The 25,967-nt window shown below is 55.8% G+C and overlaps 5 protein-coding genes across 5 annotated transcripts; 4 read left to right on the top strand and 1 right to left on the bottom strand.

The window, feature by feature from the left end:
* Nucleotides 1-5,712: 5,712 nt before the first annotated feature.
* Nucleotides 5,713-9,081, top strand: GCG54_00012182 (NAD-specific glutamate dehydrogenase; the record flags this gene model as incomplete). Its single annotated transcript, XM_045412068.1, has 3 exons — nucleotides 5,713-6,016; nucleotides 6,072-8,991; nucleotides 9,051-9,081. The coding sequence occupies 3 exons, from the start codon at nucleotides 5,713-5,715 to the stop codon at nucleotides 9,079-9,081; spliced, it is 3,255 nt and encodes a 1,084-aa protein (XP_045263852.1).
* Nucleotides 9,082-10,079: 998 nt separating this feature from the next.
* On the bottom strand, nucleotides 10,080-12,721 carry GCG54_00012181 (Malonamoyl-CoA synthetase vrtB; the record flags this gene model as incomplete). Its single annotated transcript, XM_045412067.1, has 3 exons — nucleotides 10,080-10,191; nucleotides 10,261-11,990; nucleotides 12,506-12,721. The coding sequence occupies 3 exons, from the start codon at nucleotides 12,719-12,721 to the stop codon at nucleotides 10,080-10,082; spliced, it is 2,058 nt and encodes a 685-aa protein (XP_045263851.1).
* A 5,275-nt stretch (nucleotides 12,722-17,996) lies between these two features.
* On the top strand, nucleotides 17,997-19,964 carry GCG54_00012180 (Serine palmitoyltransferase 2; the record flags this gene model as incomplete). The annotated part of the gene is made up of 1 exon (XM_045412066.1): nucleotides 17,997-19,964. The coding sequence occupies one exon, from the start codon at nucleotides 17,997-17,999 to the stop codon at nucleotides 19,962-19,964; it is 1,968 nt and encodes a 655-aa protein (XP_045263850.1).
* A 1,413-nt stretch (nucleotides 19,965-21,377) lies between these two features.
* Nucleotides 21,378-22,849, top strand: GCG54_00012179 (uncharacterized protein; the record flags this gene model as incomplete). The annotated part of the gene is made up of 2 exons (XM_045412065.1): nucleotides 21,378-22,202; nucleotides 22,265-22,849. The coding sequence occupies 2 exons, from the start codon at nucleotides 21,378-21,380 to the stop codon at nucleotides 22,847-22,849; spliced, it is 1,410 nt and encodes a 469-aa protein (XP_045263849.1).
* A 791-nt stretch (nucleotides 22,850-23,640) lies between these two features.
* Nucleotides 23,641-24,024, top strand: GCG54_00012178 (uncharacterized protein; the record flags this gene model as incomplete). The annotated part of the gene is made up of 2 exons (XM_045412064.1): nucleotides 23,641-23,885; nucleotides 23,979-24,024. The coding sequence occupies 2 exons, from the start codon at nucleotides 23,641-23,643 to the stop codon at nucleotides 24,022-24,024; spliced, it is 291 nt and encodes a 96-aa protein (XP_045263848.1).
* Between the last annotated feature and the right edge of the window lie 1,943 nt (nucleotides 24,025-25,967).

The raw sequence follows: 25,967 nt of genomic DNA, 5'->3' as shown, positions 1-25,967 counted from the left end.
GTGACGATCTGAGTTTTTCGCGGCCCCCCCTTGTGGCGGTGCAGGGGGTCATCAGCCAGCGCCAGCCCGTTGTCTGCTTTCGGAACGGCGGTTGGGGTAAAATTAGCAGCACCCAGCCAGTGGCGGCGGCGACGGCAGCAACGGGGGGAGCAATGTACGAAGTTACACCACGGGAACTGTCCACAGCTCAGCTCAGCTCAAGGTGAAGTATTCTAGAACCTGGAGCGAGCCCAGGCTTTTGCTCGGTAGGGGATGTATGTAGATCCCGTGTTTGTCAATCAGGTACGGTGAAGAGCCTGGCAGAAACAGGTGCTTGCATATTGCACATAGACTAGACTCCCATTCGTGGTTGGCCTTGAGCTTTTCGAAACGGGAGATCAAGCCGACGTTGTCTCTTCCATTTCAAGTAACTTGTGGATTATGCGGGACAGAAACATCGAGAGTTGTCAAAGGTAGGGGGCAGCAAGCCACCAACGCCGCGTACCCCATTGTTTTGTGTGTTGCGTTGGCTGTGTTCAATGGAATGCGAACACACAGCAACCCGCCAAAGACGACATCCAAACTCCCACCGGTGATTAGTACGCAAGCCCGCAGGTGACGGCGGCGGCGGCGGCGACACAACCCCGAGCATGTTCGTGGACAGCAATTTCTCATTCTTTTTGGACGAAACAAAAGGCCTTGCCAGAGCGCGTGACGAGGGGTCAGACACCGGCAGTGTTTTACAATGGCTTTTCCATTTGGTAATGGCGATGCGGGTTCGCGGGGACCTCGATGGTCGGGGCCCCGGCCGGCTGGGCCAGACTTGCATTGGTGCCAGTGCAAATATCTCCCATTCATCGCGCCTTCGCGGTACCTAGTTACTAGTACCACGGGGCCAAGAAACTGGGGAAAGGAAAAAGGGGATTTCGGGACTTCAAGAAAGAAGCCTGGGTCAACTTGGTATCAATGCCTGCCTTACCTAGGTAGGGGCTTGTCATTCCAGAGTCGTCGTCCCCCAATGGGGCCAAGTCGGTCTGTCCCGTGGCCCCTCGAATGCTGCACGATCAAGTAATCTGGGGGTAATGGAAACTGGCATCTTACGGAGACGCTTCATCAACAAGTGTACGCCTCTTGGAGAGACCAACGCCGCCATGGTTAGGCGGGGTTTGTGGGGTCAGCCGCCGCGCTCCCGGGCCATTCGGCGTGGCAGGGCGGGCAGGGCCATCCCCAACATATGCCATCTCGTGATCCTTTCGTCTTTTCTGGATCTTGACTGTGTTTGTATGTGTTGTTGCTGCTCTTACTCTTACCCTCTTCCCCCGTCCCGTCCAGGCACTGCGTAAGGGCCCTAGCTTGTTGGGGGGTTAGTCCGATGCCCACAACCTGGGGTAAGGTGGGCAAAAGGGGTCTCGGATTTGATTGCTGTGAGGTGGTCTGGTCTTCGCCTCTCCGTTGTTTTTGGGGAAACTGGGGATTCCGGACCCAGGCGTACACTAATGGAAACAACACCAGGGACGAACATGGCTTGCTTCGCTGGTTGTGGACTTGTTGTAGAGGTCATTGGGCTGGTTCGGTTTGACAGGGGAGTTGGCATGTCCAACCCGCGACTCGAGTCGTAACGGGTCAAAAGGCATGTACCTACATTTCGATGTGTACTTTAACTTGTGTGATTCAAGTGTACTTCTGCGAATACGTCTTTTTCTCTTCTTATCGATACGTTTCTACTTTTAACATGCCCGACTCTCTTACACTGGAGACGGTCCAACTTCTTTGCAAAGTGCAACTACATGCCGGGGTGGTAGTCCATTTTGGGGGGCCACGAACAGACTACAGTGGATGTCAAGACTGGGCCGGCGCTGACGAGCGGGCGTTTTGAGCTGCAACACGAAAGAGGCGGTAAAAGGGCCCAGCCGAACCCGACTCGGGGCGGAGGTACTCGAGACTTGCGGATTCTGGACCCGGATCCCGTTACGCGACGCTGTTTGACGCTCTTCAAGGCTGCGTAACCCAAGGTTCCTGAGTTGGGTTGCTGGAAAGCAGGTACAGAGGTACCGCCGCGTCTTGTCCCTATTTCTTTGGTTGTCGTGTTCGCGACATGGCCCTGGTGCATTGCGTTGCATCAAGACGGTTGGCAAACTGGATGAAATTTGGAAAAGACGCAATTTTTGGACGTTTCCATACAGTGTAGATTTAAGCTGTACGTACCATTCTCTGAAATACCGGTTTTTCATTGCGCAATGGGAAGTAAGGGAACAACGGACGGCGGGTTACCCAGTGCCGAAGATGTTCGGGGCGGACGCTGATAAGGGATGATGACTACGAAGAGGGGCCCAGCGGGCGGATAACCGGGTACGCACAGGAACCAGATATTAAATTTTCTTTTTGGTACACGGGGTTGGCTGTCAAAAGACTGAGGGCCGAGGCGGAGAGGCCGGCTGGGGCTGCCCGGACTTTTTTGCTGTTGACTTTGTAGAGAAGATTACGAGTTGACACTGATGAGTGAGAGGACAACAATACCACAAGCAAAACCGAGTTGAGCTGGCCGTGTCTTGAGTTGTCCCGCGGTAAGTTTTGCTCTGTGAGTGAGTTGTCTTGTTGAAATAGGCGGGTTGAAAGGCGGCGTGTAAGCGGGTTGGGGCTGGGTGTCGGCGGGATCTGCCTTCTGACATCAAGATCTACGATTAACCTCTGTCTCCCTTTCCCACCGGCCCGGCTAAGGCAGGCCGGGTTGGCGAGTGGCCTGCAACTCTGTTACCTACTTTTACGGGCGGCGCTTACCCCCTAGACACCACCTCCCTCCCACTTACTGCGTATGCCCGCACAGAACGAAGTACACGTACCAGGGCAGTGAGGGAAGTAAGAGCATGGGGATTCACAAGAAAAACGTCGGATGCCTGCTCCGACGCTTCATCGACGGACGAACGAAACACACAGTGGCAGACGCAAGGGAACGAAAGAGAAAGCGGACGAAAAAAATTGCAACAGGAATCAAAAACAAACTGTGTGGAGAGAAGAGCCTCGAATAGCCGTCCAAGATGAGTGTTGGTAGATACGTAGATCGGTGCCTGGAAGAATACATTGATGTGAGGTGAAAACCGCTGCGTCTTGCTAGGTAGACAGGTATGTGTACAGAGCAAGGTGAGGCGCGGTACTTGGAGACTTGGTCGTCGTCACCGAGAAAAACAAGGTACCGAGTACGTACTGCAGAAGGTACCTTGCCTTACCTTAGGTACCTTACGGTGCTTACCTACCGGCCGGTGGCATCGTGGGCTCCCCAGTGGAGGTTTGGGCCCTTGGTAGTTCCTTGGTGCCCCTCCATTGGCGCATGTGATGTGCCCCATGTGGCAGCTCCCAGGCCTCATTTGCTTCAGCAGAGGCTCAGGTACCAGCAGCAGGCCAGTCCAGCCCCGGTTCGCAGCGGGCGGCCTGCCCTGTGGCCCTGTGGCCCTGTGGACGACGGTGAGGGTGAGGGTGAGGGTCAGGGTGCCTCAGCTGGAGGTACCTCATCCATCTGCCCCTCGCCGTACCTTACCTGTCGATGTCTGTCTGGAATACCTTACTTGCAAAAGGTACTTGACACCCCAAGCCAATCAGAAACGCTAATTGAGGCTGATGCCTACTCGAAACGGCTTAGACCATAATTATTTGGTAATAGTTGCCCATTTGTGCTGCAGGTGAAGTCATCATCGTGATCGAATTCCGTCCCCAAAGAAGTCGTGGGAGCTCACGAAGCTACAAGGATGCAGTCAACGTGCTTGCCTTGAGGGGGCAGAAATGCACGGGAATCATTGCAATTTTTTTCTGCTCCTGTACTCCAATTTTTTGGAGAGTCACCTGGCTTTGCTGGTCTGGTCCGGCTTGCTGGGGTTAGCAGAGCAAAGGCATGGCATTGCAAAACAGACGATACGTAACTCGTGGTCACTGTCAGTCTTCAAACAGGTCCCGAGTATAAAGGCTACTACCGGCCCTGTTGGATCGTGAGTCTCTGGTTCCTGATCGACTTTGTTTTTCCTCATCATCTCCCCCCCCTCCTTCTTCAGCTCAAAGCCTCGCCAGCAGGTTCCCTCCTCGGGCTGTCCATCTATCTCTATCTCTTCCTCTTACATACGTTACCTTACATACCGACATACGGTCCCTGACCTCTCACCGGCGTCTTCAGCCCTCTCCGACGCTTATCGCCATCCATCTTACATACGCCGGCCTAGCTCGGTTTCCCCTTCCCTCGCCTTGCCTTGCCTTGCCTCTCCGTGCCTCCGTCCGTCCACACCCAAGGCGTTCACAGCCCTGTGGCCGTACCTACCGCACCTCTCTGTCCCGAGTGTCCGCCCGCTGCTGCTATTTTCAGCTGAACGCAGACTGGACCTGGCCAACCCAAGAACCTAGCTTCAAGGGTCCTTATCTCTCCACCGCCTGCCCCTCGGCGTCGCCACATCAAAAGAAGTCACCATCAGCACCACCACAGCAACAACAATATCCAACAACATCAGCTTCTAGCCGGTCGGATGGCTGTGTTGTCCGGGATCCCCATTACCTACGTCAATTGACGCACTTTAACCGCCCTCACGCCAATTTGCGATTCTCGCTCTCAGGAGTAATCAGGTCCTGCTGACCACCCGTCGCCCACGACTTACAAGGAAACTCCCTCGCGCTTTTGCTCGCGGTAGCTTTCCCTCGCCGACGCGGAAAACGTATATATCGTCCCCTCCAAGCTAGCTTTTTCTGCCGCCTGGAGATTCGGTACTTCCTACGACACCTCTCACCCCTGACCTCATCCTTCGTCCCGTCTTCGCGTTCGTCGGGTGCCCCCTTTTAAGAGCTGCAATTGCATTGGCTCCCGGAAACGAGACATTCTCGGTTCTTTATCATCGCAAAAAGTCCAGCGATAACAGGTTGCCTGGACCAAGCAAATTGCCCCGCCGGATCGCCTCTCCGAGACTTTGACATCAGTCGTCGTCGGGTGCACCATCCCAACAACCACCCCCTACGCGATATTTACACTCCTCCCCGGAACCGACTTTTTGTCTCTGTTCCTCGCCCATTCTTCTCTCGACCCCCAACCAACCAGACATACCGCAAAAAGCAGGTATCCGAGCCCATTGCTTAGCTCTGCGCCTGCTTGTCACCTGGTCCCGTATATTTGAATCGGATCAGCATTGCACTAGCCTCCCGAGACGCAAGGTACGTCCGTCCACGTTCACGGATTCTTCCTGATCGCATCGCCCATTCCCACTCCCCACCCCCTTGCCCTTCTTTATTTGCCTTATCAGTACATCATGTTTGTCCATGTACGAGCGTCCAGCGGTGAAGCTTCAATGCTCTCCCCGTTGCTCTCTCGATTCCTGCGTTTCCCTGAGAGATAGCACCTTGCACCTTCACCTACACTTGCGCCTGCGCCTGTACCTGCACCTAGACAGCTCGGTTCCATTCCCAGCCGCCTTCTAGAGAAGAAAGCCTGCTCTAGATCACACGAGCCACTACCGATCCCGGTTTTTGCTACGGGCGCTCCAAGACCTGAGCTGTGCTCTGCTGCCAGCCAGTCCGAGGCTGACTCACTCTCATCATGTAACTCTCCTGGTTGCTGCGATGCTTCGTTGGGTACTTGTTGGGCCGGCTACTTAGACCTTTGGGTCGCCGCCCCTTCTGCTCAGCTTCCCTCTCGTCATCCCGTCAAACCCAATCCTCTCCCGCCACCTCCCGATCCCATGCTGCTTTGATACAACGCCTACACACACAATGTTGGCCTTGAACGTCAATACTGACCTTCCTACCATGGACAGGTTTCCTAATTACGAGGATATCTCTCCCACCGAGGAAATAGGCGACATGATGGCGACCGCCGCCCCCCCTCGCAACAAGATGCTGGGTCAGGTCCAGGCCGACTCGGCAGAGAGCAGCCGCGGCCCCTCTCCCCAACCCACACATTTCAGCGTTCCCATGGCTGCTCGCGCCAACGGCAACGGACACAGAGTCCTGCGCTCCGCGACAGTCGGCTACGTTGCGCCCACCTTTGTCGGCAAGCTCGAGCAGATGGACCAGGGTAAGCCATGAGCTTCAAAACTACGGCTATTGGGTGATGCTAACTTGCGTGTTAGTCCGTGGGCTTCTCAAGACTAACGGCTGGATTCCCGAGGTCCTCGTTGACGAGCAAGTAACGTGGTTCTACGACGAGCTTGGCATCGACGATGTCTACTTCAAGATCGAGAGCCCTGAGGTCATTGCCAGCCAGATCACCTCGCTGTACGCTGCCAAGGTTGCCGCGTTCGCGCGCGAGGACAAGCGTGAGGAGATCAGACTCGACATGGAGGCCCCAGACCACGCCATCTACATCGACACGAGCGAGCCCGGCAAGACTTCGATCGGCGGCCCGCGATACGAGCAGAGACTCGAGGCCAAGTACCTGGACCACGTTGGCAAGACCAAGTTCCGCGTCGAGACCTTCCGCTCTCCTGGTGTTCTGGGCGCATCGCCCGCGTCCAAGGCCACCCTTCGCTGCTACTTCGTCTACCAGTGCCTCTTCAAGCAGAGCCCGGAGACGACCGACCCTAATGAGACCCGTCTCGAGGTCATTGCCGACCACGGCTTCCTCCAGAAGGCCACCAACAACACCAAGCAGATCTACCAGGAGATTATCGAGCTTGCCGTCAACAGAACCGGCCCCGTCATCGAGGTCTTCGACATCGAGGGCTCTGCCGAGAAGCGCCTTGTTATTGCCTTCCGCTCTCGCACGGCCCGGGGCCTGTTTTCTGCCCTCTCCGACCTGTACCACTACTACGGTGTCACCAGCTCCAGAAAGTACGTCGAGCAGTTCGCGAACGGTATAACCGTTATGAGTATTTACCTTCGACCTGCTATGAACATCGAGGGCAACTTCCCTCCTCTGGACCAGTCCATCCACCAGATCACCAAGGAGATTTCTCTCCTGTACTGCTTGCCCCAGAACAAGCTCCACTCGCTCTTCAGTACCGGCGAGCTCTCCCTCCAGGAGACTGTCTACGGACACTGCGTCTGGGTCTTTATCCAGCACTTCCTGAACCGTCTTGGTTCCGAGTACGTTTCTCTGTCCCAAATTCTGGACCAAAACAACCCGACCCAGACCGCTCTCCTGTCCAAGCTCAAGCGCCGCCTGAGGACGGAAACCTTCACTCCCGACTACATCCTGGAAATTATTCAGTCGTACCCTGGCCTTGTCCGCATTCTATATGCTTCCTTCGCTTCGGTGCATCTTGCCGTCGGACCCGACTTCGACCGCCACTTCATCGCCCCAACCCCCGCCATCGAGGTTCTGTCCGATGCTAAGCTCAAGGAGCGCATTACTCGTGATGTCTCCAACGAGCACGAGGAGATGGTCATGACTGCCTTCCGCGTCTTCAACAATGCCATCCTGAAGACCAACTACTTCACTCCCACCAAGGTCGCCTTGAGTTTCCGCCTGGACCCCTCTTTCCTCCCTGAGATCGAGTACCCCAAGCGTCTCTACGGCATGTTCCTGGTCATTGGCGCCGAGTCTCGTGGTTTCCACCTCCGATTCAAGGACATCGCTCGTGGTGGTATCCGTATCGTCAAGTCCCGCAGCAAGGAGGCCTACAGCATCAACGCCCGCAACCTCTTTGACGAGAACTACGGTCTTGCCAGCACTCAGCAGCGCAAGAACAAGGACATTCCCGAGGGTGGTTCCAAGGGTGTCATCCTTCTCGACCCCAAGATGCAGGACCGCGCCGAGGAGGCTTTCGAGAAGTACATTGACAGTATCCTCGATCTCCTGCTGCCTGCCTCTTCCCCCGGCATTAAGAACCCTATCGTGGACTTGTACGGCAAGGAGGAGATCCTGTTCATGGGTCCTGACGAGAACACGGCAGAGCTTGTCAACTGGGCTACTCACCACGCCCGCGCTCGCGGCGCACCGTGGTGGAAGTCGTTCTTCACCGGCAAGTCGCCCAAGCTTGGTGGTATTCCCCACGACACTTACGGCATGACCACCCTGTCCGTCCGTGAGTACGTCAAGGGTATCTACCGCAAGCTCAACCTTGACCCCTCTACGGTCAGGAAGATGCAGACCGGTGGCCCCGACGGTGACCTGGGTAGCAACGAGATCCTCCTCAGCAACGAGAAGTACACTTCCATTGTTGACGGATCCGGTGTCCTCGTTGACCCCAACGGACTCGACAAGGAGGAGCTTCTGCGCCTGGCCAAGGCTCGTGCCATGATCAACAACTTTGACATGTCCAAGCTTTCCAAGGACGGATACCGCATTCTGTGTGATGACAGCAACATCAACCTGCCTACTGGCGAGTTCATCTCCAACGGCACTACCTTCCGCAACACCTACCACCTGCGCGACACTGGTCTCACCGATTGCTTCGTTCCCTGCGGTGGCCGCCCCGAATCGATTGACCTGATTTCCGTTAACAAGATCATCAAGGATGGCAAGTCCACGATCCCCTACCTGGTCGAGGGCGCCAACCTGTTCATCACTCAGGACGCCAAGCTCCGCCTCGAGGAAGCCGGCTGCATCTTGTACAAGGACGCCAGTGCCAACAAGGGTGGTGTCACCTCTTCCTCCCTCGAGGTTCTCGCCTCGTTGGCTTTCGACGACGAGAACTTCCTCAAGCACATGTGCCACGACGCCAAGGGCCAGGCTCCTCAATTCTACCAGGACTACGTCAAGTCCGTCCAGGAGAAGATCTGCGAGAACGCCCGTCTCGAGTTCGAGGCCATCTGGCGCGAGCACGAGGAGACTGGTACTCCCCGCAGCATCTTGTCCGACAACCTGTCCAACGCCATCACCACCTTGGACGAGGAGCTTCAGCACTCCGACCTCTGGAAGAACGAGCAGATCCGCCGCTCCGTTCTCCAGGACGCCCTCCCCAACCTTCTGATCGAGAAGATTGGTCTCGACACCATTATCGAGCGCGTCCCCGACTCTTACCTGCGCGCCATCTTTGGCAGCTACCTCGCCTCGAGGTTTGTCTACCAATTTGGCAGCCAGCCTAGCCAGTTTGCTTTCTACGACTTGTAAGTTCCCACCACCACCAAACATGACTACACGAAACGGTTGACTAACTCCTTCATAGCATGGCCAAGCGTATGTCCAAGATCCAATAGAGGCTCCCTTTTGGGACTCTAGAATCGGCGCAACTCTGTTTTTCTGTTTGCATGATATAGGATACTGGAATTATTGGGGGTTCGTTAATGGCTGGGATACACGCATGGGTGGTGCGAAGAGAAAAGAAAACAAAGCATGGGAAGAGAAGGAAGACAAAAAGCAAGAGAGGGCACTGTCCCCCCTGCATGGACGAATGCATCATAATAGGAGTTAATGGGTATGATTATCGTCATGACTAGCCTGGTCACAGAGATGGCCGAGTTTTTATCAATATCAATATTTCTATGTTCACTGTTTTTCGACGTAGTGTTCTTCGTCTCCTGTGATGTACTTTCTTCGAGTTCGTGACGGTCTTGCGCTAACTTTGTTCACAACGATATCACGGAAAGAACCGTCCAATATCCGGACATCGTGACGTTCAATTTTATGTAACCAAGATTCCAACCATGCCACAGCCTCTATCCTGTATTACAGTGTCTCCGGTCTCAAGTCCGGGCCGACACATTCTATCGCCAATAACCATAAGAAATGCCATCTAGATTCCCAAGGCAAGACCGCAACATGAAGAGATGTAGTCGAAAATAAAAAGGACAAGACCCATCCATGGTGGACTCTAAACTCACACCCTTCCCTCCTCGGACTGGCTTATCGTCCATCTCCTTCGAACCCGAACGATCGGGTCCAGAAGCACTAGTGGGCGCACGCATGTATATCTCTTCCCCCCGCCCCCCGTCCTCGGTCCGTTCCGAAAAGTGCAAAAAGGTAGACGCAGGCTTGAGGAGATGGGCAGATAGGGCCAGGCGGCGCGTGGGGGTCGCTTTGCTGCGGCCCACCCCTCTCCTTTTTGGCAGGTAGACCCCCACGCGGCACCAAGGGGGCGATCATGCGGCAAATCTCTCTTCCCCCCCTCTCTCTCCACACGGCCGCATGTATGAGAGACCTCGTCACCACCAACCGGCCCAATAAGGGCAACAACGAAAATAACAGTGTTGGGTGATTAGTTCGCCGCAGCCCACGCGCGGAACCACTCGAGCGCCTCGGGGTTCGCGACGGAGGCGTTGGTCTTGATGTTCATGCCGGAGAGGATCTGCTTGACGGCGACTTCGATCCTAGGCGGTGTGTTAGTCACAACCAACCAAACTCAAGTAAGTGAGAAAGAAAACGCAGAGATAACTTACTTCTTCCCGTTGCCCGTCTTGGGGATGCCGCCGCCGCACTCCTCCACGACGCCGGGGACGTGTCTGGGGCTCAGCTCCCTGCGGATGACGCTCTTGATCTTTGCTCTCAGCTCGTCGTCGAATGTCTGGCCCGCGGCGGGCACCACGAAAAGACAGACCGTCTCGTCCGAGTCGGTGGCGCGGCGGCGGCCGACGCAGACGGCGTCCTCGACCTCAGCCGGGAAGAAGCGGGTGAGGATGTTGTAGATCTCGGCGCTACCGAAGCGCACGCCCGCGGGCTTGAGCACGCCGTCGGAGCGGCCCAGCATGACGAGCGAGCCGGTGGCCGGGTTGGGGATCTTGACGAAGTCGCCGTGGTGCCAGACGGCGCCCTGGGCGTCGCAGATGTCGGCGAAGCGGTCGAAGTAGGCGGCGCGGTACTTGTCGTCGCCGCCGGGGCCGAAGAAGGTGAGCGGCTGGCAGGGGAAGGGGCGGACGCAGACGAGGTCGCCCGGGTGGGAGGGGTCCGGGAGGTCGCCGCCGGAGAGGGAGTCGACGGCGCGGATGGCCATGCCGAGACCCGCGCACTGGATCTCGCCGACGCGGACGGGGAGGAGCGGGCAGGGGGCGCCGAAGAGGGAGATGATGTCGGTGCCGCCGGTGATGCTGGCGAGGTTGACGGTGGCGGGGAAGGCTTTGTAGACAAAGGAGAAGGTGGAGGGGGGCAAGGGGGAGGCGGTGGAGTAGATGGCCTCGAGGGCGGAGAGGTCGATGCCGGGCTCGTTGACGGGGTAGACCTGGGCGGCCTCGAGGGCGGTGAGGTAGGCGGCGGAGGTGCCGAAGTGGGTGACGCGGAGGGAGGAGAGGAGGCGCGGGAGGGAGAGGTGGCCGTCGGGCTTGAAGGGGGAGCCGGAGTAGAGGACGAGGGTGGCGCCGACGGCGAGGGCGGAGACGGACCAGTGCCACATCATCCAGGAGGTGGTGGTGTAGTAGAGCATGCGGGAGCGGGAGGTGAGGGAGCCCTGGAGGAGGTGCTCCTTCTTGTGCTGGATGAGGGTGCCGAGCGCGGTGTGGACGATGGCCTTGGGCAGGCCGGTCGTGCCTGAGGAGTAGAGGATGTAGAGGGGGTGAGACGGGGGCAGCTGCTCAAAGTGGAGCGGGACGTTAGGCGCGGATGCGAGGAAGGAGGTGTACTCCTCGGCGCCGACGCCAGTCGTCTTGAGGCCGTCCATGCCGAGGTCGCAGGCGACGTTGTTGATGACGACGACGTACTCGAGGCCCTTGGGCGCGAGGGCCCTGACGATCTCTTCCGTCTTGTCGGTGCTGCTCCACTCCTTGCCGTTGTAGACGGTGCCATTGTCAGCAAAGAGAACCTTGGGGGAGATCTGGGCGAGGCGGTCGAGGACGGCGCTGACGCCGTTGTCCGGGCTGATGCCGGTCCAGATGGCGCCGATGGCGGCGGCGGAGAGGGAGGCGACGAGGGCCTGGTGGTGGTTGGAGACGAAGCCGGCGACGATGTCGTTGGGGCCAAGGCCGTGGGCGCGGAGGGCGGCGGAGCAGCGGCGGACGGAGTCGCGGAGGTCGGCCCAGGTTGTGGAGACTGAGGGGCCGAGTTCGGTGGTTGTGATTGTTGCGACGGCGGTGGGGTCGATCGGGGTGTTTGCGGGGAAGAGGAGGTTCTCGGCGAAGTTGAGACGGGAGCCGGAGAAGAAGTCCGGTCGGGGGTACATGGGCGCATTGGGAGGGAGGACCTGTGGGCAAGATCAGCGTCTGGAATGGGATTTCGGCAATTTCCCATGATGATTTGATCATCTTGGGCGGCGAAAAGCTTGGGTGAGACTGAGAGTATGGCATGACTCGAAAAGGATGGGATGTTCGTTATGCAGATGAGGGGGGGTGCTGGAAAACGCAGAGCTTTCTGCTTTTGCTAGAGCTTGCATCCAAGGTTTGTTCATGAGGGGAGCTTCTGACGAGGGTTCAAGACACTGGTGGCGGGGGTTTGACATCGACGATTCGGCGTCCTCATCTCCGCTGTTGCTCCTCTTGCTGGCACTTGCGCGCATAGGGGCGAGAGAGTAGAGTTTGGATCTTCATGGTGCTCTCACACCACATCTCACACGCTGGACGGTCTCCCATTGATTTCGTTGGTATTGGGATATGTCATGGCGTACCAAGCAGGGTAAAGCAATGGGCAATAGGAGGTTGACGCTGGGCTCTTTTTGGTTTTGGATAATGTGTGATGGACGGAGCGAGTGGTCCGGCGTACCTTGTCGAAGGGGGTTGAGGCAGTGATGCCGACAAAGTGCCAGACCTCCTCCCAGAACTCGGCAACATTCTCAATGGACCACTTGTAGAGACCGGGATAGTCGTTCAGCTGGAGGCCGTACTTTGAGTTGACCTTGAGCAGGAACGCCCACATGGGAGTCGAGGTGGGGTCCGGGTGCCTCCAGAGCTCGTTGCGTGTGACGCTGGTGATGGTCATGATGGGCGGTTATCGTAGCCGGGGAGATATGGGACGAATTGGGTGATTAATCGACTCGCTTGGCTGGACGTACTTCGAGACGACGAAGCTCCTGGGCTATCCGTATCGCCTACAACTGGTCGTTAGGTAAAGAAGGTCGGAGGTGGGAAAAAAAGAAAAAAGTGTTGATCTGCGATTCCGGAGGTGGAGGGAGCAGCAGGACGGGAGAGAGAGAATGGAAATTGTGCCGTCGCAATCCGACGGGTCAGATTCCGAGGGACGATTCCGAAAAAAGGGTTGAGGCAGGCACGCAACCCCCCAGAAAGAAAGAGCACGCCGGAGTCCGGGGGTGGGGGGGAATCTGAGGGATCGTCCACCACGAACGAGCCCGCGTTCCTGTTCCTCGCCTACCTGGGAAAGGGGATGCAGTGCAGAGCAGCCTGTTCAGCTGGCTGGAATGCAGTTTCGCATTGGAGCTCGGGCGGTGGCTTTTGCTCCGGTTCATGAACCTCTCTGCCTCTGTTGGCAAGGTACTCAGGTGTGTCAATTCCGCGGTGGACATCGGAGGGGGGGACCGTGATGAACAGTGCTCAGTATCTCTGGTACCTGCAGATGCTCGTGTTAGTGCTGTCTTAGGTAAGGCACCTGAGCTACTGCGCAGTCCAGTTTGACAAGCACACGACACACCTCCACCTACACACATAATTAGAGAGGCATGCTGGCCCATGCGGATGCAAGGCACGCCTCGCCCAAGACCTCGGCCGGCACAGCTCGAGTGAGGCGTTCATGGCATTGCGGCCTAGTCAGAAGCAAAGCCACGCTCATCCCGCCCTGTGGCTGGTGCGCTCTATGGCATTGCCATGCGTCCTCCCCTCCCCCGCCTCGATTCGTCTCAACGGGCTCGATGCCGATAGCTGCGATCGAATTCCAGGCGGCCCCTATCGATAACGGCGCCAAAGCGGCCCTTGGGAAACGTCTCAGTATGCCCCATGCTGCTGGGTAGAAGCCTGCAATCCGGGGTTGCAGTGACAGCACACACACACACCTACCCACAGCTTGACGAAGTAAACACAAACAACAGTGCAAACTGGGCTTTTGTCATTGGCTGCGCCGAGGGTTCCGGGGCAGTATCACGATCTCTCTCATCTTAGGCGAGGCGGGCAGCTTCGCATCGAGGGGCAATCGAGATTTGGAGATGAGGGGCCGAGGGTTGGTGGTAGCAGTAGTAGTGGTATTTCACTCATGTGCTATGTAAGGTGAGCAAGAGATTGAAGGGGTTATGGAAGAAGAAAGGTCACTGCAGAATAATATTGCAGAAAGCAATGTCGTTTGTAGGTCTGACTGCAACCTCGTGCGAACCCCCGGAAAGAAAAACTCTCAACGGTCGAGTTGATGCCATGCGACGATGTTGAGACAGTCTTTCGGGCCCCCGTTCGTTCGACAATTCATCAGCTGACGATCCGAGCGGCCCTCACTCCATTGTCGCTTGTTCACTTACCCTTTTACTCTACAATGGCTTGCTGTCCCCATCGTCAAGTTTGTGCGCGCCCTGGTTTTTTTTCCCCCTCTCGCCGTACCTGCGCACAAATAACACAGCCCATCCTTGATGCTGCGTGTAAAGACGTGGATCGTGGCTCGCGCGTCGTTCATCTCACAGCCCTTAATTGCCAGGATCAACTGTGCTCTCATGTGGTCGGTGAGGCCTGGCGAGGCAGGGCAGACGATGCACACAAGGGTACTTCGTGGTGGAGAGACCGACGGACAGCATTGAGTTGGGCAGAGACGGCACAGAGTAGAACACACTAGTAGTGTAACACTGCGCTGTGCGCATTGCTGAGCAGACACACGACGGGTGTGATTATTTTGGTGAAAAAGAACCCCTCTTTCTCGCGGAGGCATCGGACGGCGTGTTGAATGAGAGAGGGCGGTTTGGCGGCAGAGACGAGCAGGGAGGTCCCATGACGAACTTGCCATGCTGGCCAAGCAAGGCTGGTTGGCGCTGCTGAAGTCGCAGCCATGGATAGGGCGGCCACGGGAAGGGAATCGCGAACTTGGACGTTTAGTCTACTTGCGGGCCGCTCGAGGCTGCAGAACAGAGCGGAAGGACGGGGTCTTGCTGTGTGGTTCGCGACGAGTGGCCTGACTTCAGAGTGGTGGAAGCTCTTGTTAGCTCTGCTTTCTTCCCGTCATGCACACCATAGGGACCTTGGTAAGGTAGCTGGGTGTTCTGCGAGGCTGCATTAGGGCCGGCACCATGTGAGATGCTGGTTGCAAGCAAGCATTTACAGATTGCGCCGGTGCCGCTGACGTTTGGGTCTTGCCATGGCATCCGGAGGACTGACTAGTGCTCATTGATGCCGACGATGATGTCTACCTTACTTTATTACTACCTAGGTGCTGGAAGCAGGAGCAGGAGCAACGGGGCCCGAAGTCCGTCATGATGTGGCTCCATGGGTTGGTTGGTTTTGTCCGGGGGTGTCGGTCGGTCTCAGTCAGCAGTCTTTGATCCGCTGCGTCCGTCTCGGCCGTGTCGTCCGGGCAGCCTGTCAGATCAGAGCCAGGCGTGGGTGATGGTTGGCCGCCCCTCCCCCTATTTCCCGCGCGTGATACGGTGACATGGCTGCCGAGAGCAGTAACGCGCCGGGGACAGACGGGATTTGCCCAACAGCCGAGATCACCTCTGCTGGCCCTCTGCTGGGTCGGAGAGGCGGCAGTGGATTAAGCTACGGGCAGAACAGGGCCGCTTGTTGTGTGCTCAGGTCATGAGTTTTGCCCGACAAGGATTCCCGCCGTTGCATTGAGTCCCACAGAGGGTCCTGATATTGGGCGAGAACAACATAAGGCCGACCAACTATTCTTTTCCTCTTTTGCTATTCATCTTTCAAGGGGAGGAAACAGAGTTGCCAGGCTTGCCAGCTTTGCTTGATGCTTGATGCTTGACGGACGGGGGCAAATTGGGCTCTGCTGGTTGGACAGGGGAGCTCACAGGGTGGTGCGTGTGGTTGGACTTTGCAGTTGCTGGTCGTCCAGAGTTGCATGGATGAATTGGCAAGCAAGAGACTGGATGGGGCCCAGACCGGAGGCTAAGAGGACGATTGAGACAGGAGGAATGAATGCCTTCAACGCCGACATGGATCAGAGAAGAGGCAGACAGCAGCTGAAGCGAGGGCTGCTTGCAGCAAAGAGCAGCACGCAGTTACAGGGCCAGTCCGTGCAAGTCGAGCAGCGGCCAACCCGGACCTCTCGGGAGACCAGCAGGGGTGGGAAGGAATCAGTCGTGTCGAAGTCGATCATCAAAATTGATCGAACGCGCTAGAGGTGCAGCAGCCAGAGGTCGCAGTCCCCATTAATCATGACTTGATCTTACCTTAAGGTAAACCATGAAGTACCGTTCTGGTGTCCAGCCCATAGAAAATGTACTTGGACAATACCCTTTCCTGTCGCGGCCTCAAAGCAAAGCCCGCCAGCGCGGTAATTTTCCTTCATCGTGGACCTTTCTCGTTATTATTTTTTTTTTCCTCGTCGGCCGTCATCTTAATTCTCGGCCCTTCCCTCTCACATCCTTTTCCTCTCTGCTCAAGCCTCTTCTTCTTCTTCTTCTTCTCTTCCTCTCCTCCTCCCCCCTCGGTCTCTACCTGTCCGCCTCTCCTTCAGCGAATCCCCTCCTCGCCCTGAAGAGACTGGACTGCCATCCACAGTGTTCTTTGTTTCCCATATACCGGGGATTCAAACACACAAAGGAATAACAACAGCTTATTAGCATCTTATTAGCAAGGAGTGACGTAGCAAATAGGCTTCTGGCCGTTTGCTAGGTACTGCTGCTGGCGGAGCGCTACCTCCCGAATAGCCCGACGGACAGCCAATCGCAGAGCGGCGCCGCACTGTAAAAAGCTCAAAAAGCTCAGGCACCCTTCTGGACCGTCCACGAACAAAAAGAACCCGCCCGCGTACCTACCCGCGTAAGGTACCTACCTCGACACCCACTCTTCGCCGCCGGGCTACCTCACCCTCACCTCATTTTCGGTGCAGCAACAGCAAGCAACAAGCAACATTGAGAGAGACCCAGGCCTCTTTCTCTCCCTCTCTCTCGCAGCGCCCACCCGCACCAATTTTAAAATCACGGGGCGGCCCAATCCCATCGCGCGACCAACCGAAATCGACAATCCGTCTTTCGTCTTTTTTTTTTTTTTCTCACTCGCCCCTGGCCAGTGTTACAAAACTTGCGAAAGAGCAGCCAGCTCCCACCCTCTTTTTCCCCCCTTTCCCGTCTCCCCGTCCCGACACCGATCTTCACCTTGAGATCTTTCCACGCGGCAGTCCCAAGGCAATACTTTCTGCCCGACAACAATATTTCTGCGCCACTGCAGAGCCACCAGAGACTCGCACCTTCTCTCTCCGCCATTCTCATCAACGCCATTCAACAATTCCTGCTTCTTCCCAGCATTCAATTGCAAGCAGCGAAATCGAAGCCGTCGCGCAGCTACAAGTCACTGACGAAAGAGCGTATCATCTCTGCAGTCCGCCCGTGCAGCCGACCTACACCACCTCGTTCTCCAAACTACGACCCGACACAACCTTTCCAGCCTTCCCGAGGGTAGCATTCTGCTTACAACAGCAGTCTCCAAAGTCCTGGTGAGTAATGACCGTTATTTCTCATCACAATCGTCGCAGACCAGCCCAAATTCGTGGTTCCGGCACCTCGATAGCTCCGGTGGCTTGTCAAGCGTTCGATTTAGCGCCTCCTTGGGCTGGTCGTGCTTCCCATCAAACCCTCGGCTCAATCAAAGGTGTCGGACGCACAGCACTCGCGCCTTGGAGACAACTGTAGAGAGACGCAGGTGCAGGTGCAGCTGGTGGATGCCGGAGCCTTGGTTGGGCCTTGCGGTACATGGCCTGCCCCCAACGCCCTGCCCTGTCGGCTCGCCCTCTCAGTGGTCGCCTGCTCCGCGACCGCGTGTGCGCCACTGACACTCTGACCGACAATTCCCTTTTTCCTCAGACCTGCGTCTTCTGTGCCTCTTCCAGCACTTCCGGCGACTCCATCGCAACTTGGCTCCATTTGCTGACCGACTTCTTTTCTAGCAACTTCAATACCACCCTCATCATAGAACTGCATCGTCTCTGCCTCTACTCACCTCAATTCCAACGAACGCGCCTGGTCCTCTAGACTCTCGATACCCCCCTTTTTCGCTTTTCGCAAATCCAAAGCACCTGTCCCACACAGACTGCCAAAGCGCATCTCAGAGCAATGCCCCGGAGAATTGCGAATCCCTTCTCGACCTCCCATTCCCCCGCAATGCCGCAGACTGAGAAGGAAAGGAGACCTTCTCGTTCCGGCAACCGGATCACCAACTTCTTCACTTCACCAAAGGGCGCCAAGGATAAGGACCACCAGACTGCCCAGCAGGCTCTCTTGGCCATGCAGCAGCAAAATATTTCCTCCACCCAAATCACTCCCTCCACCATCTCCCTGCCTACCATCTCTCTCTCGACCGCCAACGCCAACGAGCCCGACAACAGTGAGCCCCCGACGACCCTCTTTTCGCCTCCCTCCGCCTTCGAGACGGAGAAGAAGCGCCGCTACGATGCTCAATTCGGTCCCCTCTTGCACCCTAGCCACCGCTACGTGAGCAAGTCCAACGATGGAAAGCCTCTCGACCCGCCCATCATTGATGAGCCGCCTTACTACTACATCCTCACCACCTACATCAGCTACCTGCTCCTCATTCTCTTCGGCCATGCCCGCGACTTCTTTGGCAAGCGGTTCGGCGACAAGAAGCACTACCAGGCTCTCAAGCCCCAGAACGGCTATGCGCCCTTGAACGAGGACTTTGACAACTTCTACGTCCGCCGACTCAAGATGCGCATTGACGACTGCTTTGCCCGACCCATCACCGGTGTTCCCGGCCGCTACATCACCCTCATGGACCGCGAGTCCAGTGACTACAACCGAACCTACAACTACACCGGAACCCACACCGAGACCCTCAACATGAGCTCTTACAACTACCTTGGCTTTGCCCAATCCGAAGGTCCTTGTGCCGATGCCGTCGAGGAGTGCGTCAAGAAGTACGCTCTCAGCACCTGCAGCCCTCGCGCTGATGTTGGTACCTCTGACCTAGCTCTTGAGGTTGAGAAGGAAATCGCCAGCTTCGTCGGAAAGCCCGCTTCTATGGTCTTCTCCATGGGTTTCGTCACCAACGCCTCGTCCTTCCCTGCTCTTGTCTCCAAGGGCTGCCTGATTCTCTCTGATGAGCTCAACCACGCCTCCATCAGAGTTGGTGCTCGTCTGTCCGGTGCCGTCATCTCGTCCTTCAAGCACAACGACATGATCGATCTCGAGCGCAAGCTCCGCGAAGCCATCTCTCAAGGACAGCCCCGCACTCACCGCCCGTGGAAGAAGATTTTGGTTGCCGTCGAGGGCCTCTACTCCATGGAGGGAACCATGTGCGACTTGCCCGGAATCATGTCTCTGAAGGACAAGTACAAGTTCTATCTCTTCATCGACGAGGCTCACTCCATTGGTGCCATCGGTCCCCGCGGACGTGGTGTTTGCGACTACTTCGGCATTGATCCCAATCGCGTTGACATTCTCATGGGTACCCTCACCAAGTCCTTTGGTGCCAACGGTGGATACGTCGCTGCTGAGAAGTCCATCATTGACAAGCTGAGAAGCACCAACGCCGCAACCATCTACGGCGAGTCACCCGCTCCCTCGGTTCTCATGCAGATTCTGGCTTCCCTCCGTCTCATCACCGGCGAGCTTTGCCCTGGTCAAGGTGCCGAGCGTCTGGAGCGTATTGCTTTCAACTCTCGCTACCTCCGCCTGGGTCTCAAGCGTCTTGGCTTCATCGTCTACGGCCACGACGACTCCCCCATTATCCCCGTCATGCTTTACAACCCCGGAAAGATGCCCGCATTCAGCCACGCGATGCTTAAGCGCAAGATCTCCGTCGTTATTGTCGGCTACCCCGCTACGCCTCTCATCAGCTCCCGCGCTCGTTTCTGTGTCTCTTCCGCCCACAACAAGGAGGATCTTGACAGATTGCTCCAGGCTTGCGACGAGATTGCCGACCAGCTCCAGATCAGATTTTCCACTGGTGTTGCTGGTGGCGCCGAGCCTCTCCCCGAGGGTGTCACGCCTGAGACGGAGAAGGAGTGGCGCAAGGCGAACGGTCTCGAGGGCGTCTACAAGCCTCCCCGCTGGAAGCTTGAGGACGTCATTGCCCGCGGTGTCCAGGACTGCAAGACCATCCTGCGATAAAGCATCCGCCCTTTTCATGTTCAAAAATGTTTGGCGACGAGTACACATTTCACGACTGCTTTGACTATTTGGTCAGACGCTGACGAGGTGCGGACTGGACGGGGAAACGAAGCAACGTCCTTTGATGGCGGGGGAGAGGGAGTTCGGTGCACTGTATTCACTTCTGTTGGCATCGACTTGTTTGCATGATACCTATGATATCAAGTGTCGTGTGTCTCTTATTCCTTGACTGGGATGCCTGCATGGCAACGGCGTTACGGGAGTGATGGTTGGATTAGCGAATTCATGTGCTACGGCACCGAAACTATATAAATATTAGTATTAGGCTCCTCGGAGCTGAGAAATTTAGACAACTAAGGCACCTTAGAATAATGTACACACAATTCTCGAATTATTGGGAAATCTGCGACATCTTGGTTGTGAAATCAGTATCCCGGGGGGAGAGGAAAGCATATTATGGGGAGGGGACTGAAGTCTGATGCCCCGGTAGGAGTAACACCAAACTTGCCCTGGTCAGCACATGTTGGCTGAGGATATTTTACACTGCGCCTCGACGATGTTGGTAACGCCACGAGGCTTGATCTTTTTCGCGGTCGTGGGATAACTTGCAAGATCCATCTCGACAACGCTGTTTCTTAGGTCTTCACTCAACTTTACTATAATTAGACGAAGCCACTAGAGTTCTGCACATCCATAAGCTGAGAACATTGATGGGGTACAAGGTGGAAAGCTAGTCCATTCCGCCGTTGAAGAGATGCCAAGTACAACCAGCATGGCAACGACACCACATGAACAAGCCTCCTACACGGCAACAGCTCTCTGACGGGATCTTTCCTCTCGAAGAATCCTACTCATGCTTTCACACCAGCTGCTCTGGCTCGCAGCTCCCCGTTCCTTCTGTTTCTGGCCAAAAGGGATGCTACGACCAGGCCGTCCCACTCCGCTCTTGCCCCATTCCTCTTGCCCTCAAGGCAGGTTGCTCCTACCCAGGTGAACTTGGATAAAGTTGCTCCTTCCTTCTGTCCAGAACAAACCTGGAAGTACGTACTTCTAGTTGCGATGGCTTAAGCATATCGACCTGTCTCCACGTCAACCCGCGTCTCTGTTTTGATTCCTTCCACCTCACCACCTCATCGTCGATTGTTCACCACCCTTCATCCACCCCGAACATCACCAGCCCCGATCACACCCAGGAACAATTCTTTGCCCTCTTCATCTCTACGTTGAGCATCGGGTATTCTTGTTCTGTGCCGTGTGTGAAATTTTTGGTCTTGTTTTCTTCTCGTATCTTGGTCGACATCGGCACTTTTGGCCGCAGCTTTCGCGCCTTCCTCCAGCACGAAGCCGTCCCGAAATAACCGACAGCCGAACTACAGACATTCGAGCCGTACGGTTCTTTACCGGTCAGTCCCTATGGCGGACGACTACCTCCGGCACGGCCCTGAGCCGGCTCGACTTCTGCACCCTCGGCGGAGTGGCGGTGCTCGAGAGGCTTCGCAGCACCGGGACGGTTCCGGTGATCACATCCTCCCGGCCCTGCGGCCTTCCTTCTCTGGTGATAAACACACTTACACTTCTGCATACTTTAAGATCATGGGTCATCAGGGCGGCTCTTACACCCATGTCGCTGCTCAGCATTCTCGCTCCGCCAGCACAGGTGGTAGTCGCCGCCAGGTTGCCTCTGATGCAGGCCCCAAAACTCGAATTACCTCATCATCGGCTAACTTCCCGACTGTTGGCGCTCCTTCCCAGAGTTCTCAGCTGGAGCTTTCGTCAGAAGTTGATGGACTGTCTCTATCTAAGGTGCCGCGCAGCCAGATGATACGTGATACAGCTTCCAGCAGTGCCGTCGCGGGATCATCATCTTCTCAAGATGTTGACAGACCCTCTCGCCTTTCTAAGGGAAACAAGTCTAGAGTCGAATTTGGCGAGCAAGGCCTCTTTGTTGAACAACATGGCTCGCATCCTCTGGTTAACAACCCGCCCGTTCGTCATGGACGCTTCCCAGATTTGTCCCCTTTCAGAATCCCATCATCTCCCTACCGCGATTCTGACGACAACCATTCAATGCGGAGAGGACCCCGGGGCCACCTCGTTGAAGACAGCCTATTGCCTCAGAAAGATCTCCGCGATCTTCTGTTCTCCGACGATGAAGATAATTCCGTCAAGAGATGCTCGGCGCGAGGAGTATCGGGCTTTGCTGTTGAAGATGACGAGTCCGAAGATGAAGACGATCGCGTCAGACTCCAACTCGATGTCATATCGAAAGGGACGGCTTCGAAAGGAACGACGTCCAACAGCAAAGATCCAACAGCAGCTGGAACAGCGAGCCGCAGCAACCGTCGAACAAAGTCAGTTCCGAAGTCAACTGCCAAGAAGAACAATACGTTCAGTCTTCGACCTTCGGGAGATTCAAACGCATCTACTTCCCCTACCCACATTCGAACTGGCGGAAACGCGAGAGGCATCGACCAGGCGAGTCGACCGAGCACGCGTCCCGTTCCGTCCACACACGCTACCATTCAGACGAGTCAATCGCGTTCAGGAAACCCTGGAAGCTCAATGGGACTGAGCGTGACGACAAGAATGGCTATAAGAGCAACCAAGCCTCAAATCCGAGTCGTCACAGTGCAGAGGACCGCTTCGGAACAGAAGGCCCAGGATGCACGTCAAGACCAACCCACTTCAAACGCCTAGAATGCTTTGCCCAGGGAAATCTCATCGACGAGAGCACAGGCTTCAAAGCCACAGCAAGGGGGCACTTCTCGCAGAGTGGACCTGCGCAGTTCAACAACTTCAAATGCCGGTCCTGCTACGGAAGCCCCTTTGAGGCGCGAGGCGCATCGCGCAGCCAGAGAGCCCCCGAGCTCCTCGGCTCCCTCTAGGACCAGTGTACGTTTATCGCCTCGTACCAGATTTGTTCCATCTTTTCGAAGACGACGTGGCAACAAGCCTCAGGTGTTGAATCAGCGTAGTGTGGACCCCAACACTCTGGGCTTGATACCCATCAGCACCCTGCCAGGCCCTCTCTACGAGCCTGACTTTCCAGTGGCTAGGGTCCCGGATAGAGGAAGCCACGCAGGATTCCCGCATGATGATTCTCCGCTCACCAACAGTCAGTCGACTCCAACGAGGACGGCTGGTAGCAGACGTCGAAGCAACACGCTGCCCAACCCACCCACCATCAATGAGCTCGATCATGGCGGTTCGCGCTTCGATGGTAAGAGTGACCCAAGACTTCCGCTCATGCTTTGGCTAACGAGAGTATGTAGAATCTTGCGTTAACTATTGCCCGTCGACACCTGGTCTCTATCAGAGCACCGACGTTCAGAATCGAGCGTCGTCGGCGGCCGTGTCTCAAACATTGTCCGACGGGGAGGGATCAGCCCGCCGCCGATCTACCTTTCGGCAATCAGAAGATCCTCACACTCCCATGAGGAAGGGTAGAGCCCGCGTATTCACTGGAAACCTACAGCCAGTGTCTGAGACAAAGATTGTCGAGGGGTTTCGGTCACCTGATGGTTGGCGTCGCGCCCCCAAACGAACTGCCGAGAGGGTGTTGAGCCCCCTATCTTACAACAAAGGACCCGAAAGAAAGCACAAGTCCAGAAATGGAGGCAGGATTCAGCAGACCAAGGGCGGAGATACAGCGGCCGGTCAAAATGTACAGTCAACCATGGTTCGACATATCATCAATATTGCCGACAGATTGGACGGCACCGAGGTGGTTGCTGCAGGCGACCAGGACAATGACGAGAGCCCCAAAGGATACACGCAGAACACTTCCGACCATGTCAAGACACATCATCGACCTATGGGACCAATGGAGAAAAAAAGAAGGAGCGGCATCGCTCAGCTGCAGAATCAGCGTGAAGCTAAGAAAGAGAAGAAGCTCCCCATAGTGTCTTCTCCGGCCGAGAAGTGAGTTGATTCAAATGCTCCGATAGCAGTAGGTAAGTGTTAAAGCAGTCGCAACGAACCTCTCGCATACACCATGGCTGACATCTTACTTAGCCCCGACGATTTGCGACAAAGACATGTTGGAAACGAGAGGAACTGAAATTCTGAAGTGACTGGGGTCGAATGTGTTGGATCACAAACCCATTGCGTGGTCGTGTACGGATACGGATTGGAACGGTTGTTGGAAACGTTGAAGCATGGAAGAAGAAGAATACTTACCCATTGTCGGTATACTGGCGAAGACCAGGGTTGGTGAACATAGTTCTGAACAAGAGTCCCCATAGACATTCATGATAGCAATCACTCTCTACTCCACGAACATCGCAAGTCCTGAGCGTAGAGAGCACACAGTCTCACCTTAAAGCATCGCCTGTCTAGATTATGTGATTTGGCTCTTCAGCGCGCTGTGTGTGCATGCACGCCTATGAGGACGAAAACCCGACAAAAAGTGAATCCCGCATCATCGAATGCGTCAAAAAGATTACACAGTGCCCAAGGCCAGAATCGAACTGACGATCTTCTCATTTCGGACCGGAGAACCGGATACTAGTGAGACGCTTTACCACTGAGCCACTCGGGCTTTACCTGTGTGATTGATGGGGGAAGTGAAGTGGAATATGATTGCTGTGGGTGTGGGCCGGGGCAGGGAGACGGAGCCCTAAGTCGTGGAGGCATGTGGGTTCGTTGACTCGAGAACTCAAGCGGGGCACAAGATTGCAGATAGAAAGAGACGGGGCCCGGAAAGGCAAGTCGAATTCGAAAGACATTTGGAGCCCGCCCGAGCGTGGGTCTTCAATCGGATCCGAGCAGAGGTATGTGGGAGAGGACGGGAGGGGAGGATCCAACTGCGAGTCAAGTAACGGGCTGAAGTCCGATCAGCCCATATCAAACCTTAATACAGATAACAGCCGTGCTTATGTTAATTTGACCGGGTTGCCGTGTGCTGTTTTTGGGTTGTTGGGTGGTTTTATTCGGGGGGAGGGGGATGATTTGCATGGAACACTTCCAGAAACTGGCCCCCAAAAGAGAGGGACCCTTGATTCTGGTCCTCGTCTTGATGATTGAAGCTGAGAAGCTGAGGCTGGAGCTGAAGCTTCCACCAATGATAGATGGACCGAGCAATTTCGACTTTCAAGTATGGGATTGATGCTTCAATGCGGCCGTTCGTGATTCAACCATGGTAAAGCCGGTGTAGATCGAATCCACTCAACATCAGTCCGTCCCATCACTTAATGTGTAGATTGTGTGTGCACGACTTACACGATTCAGACGACGAGTTTCAAGACACGAGAAAGTAAATCACAGCCTTGACTCTTACGGTTGCAGTCCAGCTTCTTTTCATCCTTCTGTGATTCTGGAATAGGACAGATACAGCAGAGATCAACGCGATTAATTCTCCAACGAGCCAACGCCTTGTATATCACCCAATATACCTCTGACAGCAAAGGGTCAGACCCAGCTGAAAGCTTAATTCATGGCCTGGCATCACCACCGACAGAACTGACTTGCATGGCCCCACGGACGTGGAGAAGAGAGCACGCAAGAGCTCTGTGTTGCCCTTGCTGCCCACGGACTGCACTGCAAAACAAACTCTTGGTCGAGAGGTGGGAAAGAGGTGAATGAATCGAACATGTGGGGGTGATGGTTCTCACCTCGTCTATTGACTGAGTGTGTGTGTGTGTAACCTCCAGAATATCGAGTCTCACCATCACTGACAGCACCCAAAGACGGAGAGAGAAAAAAAAACCGGTTACCTTCCAGAGACCCGTCTCCCATCCCGCGCATCTGCGACGTCTTGGCCCTGCGCTGCGGGCGAACACCACACGGCACGCACGCGCGAATTCAACGCCGGGCCTGTAATTTGCCATCAACACCGCCCGCCATCTCCGGCGCGGCGCCGGTTTCTGGGCTGAAGCAGTCAGGGCAAGACAGACATTCAAGACATCCATCTGCATATGCCATCATTGCTGGGGACTAGATCCACAAACCTGCCTCTGTCTCTCTCTGTCTCTCTTCCCGCCCCGGTCCGAATCCAAGTCCAAA

Source organism: Colletotrichum gloeosporioides (genome assembly GCF_011800055.1).
Source record: "Colletotrichum gloeosporioides strain Lc1 chromosome Unknown consensus_49, whole genome shotgun sequence".
Taxonomy (NCBI): Eukaryota; Fungi; Ascomycota; class Sordariomycetes; order Glomerellales; family Glomerellaceae; genus Colletotrichum; species Colletotrichum gloeosporioides.
The sequence above is the reverse complement of the archived record's forward strand: the minus strand, read 5'-3'. Positions and strand labels throughout refer to the sequence as shown.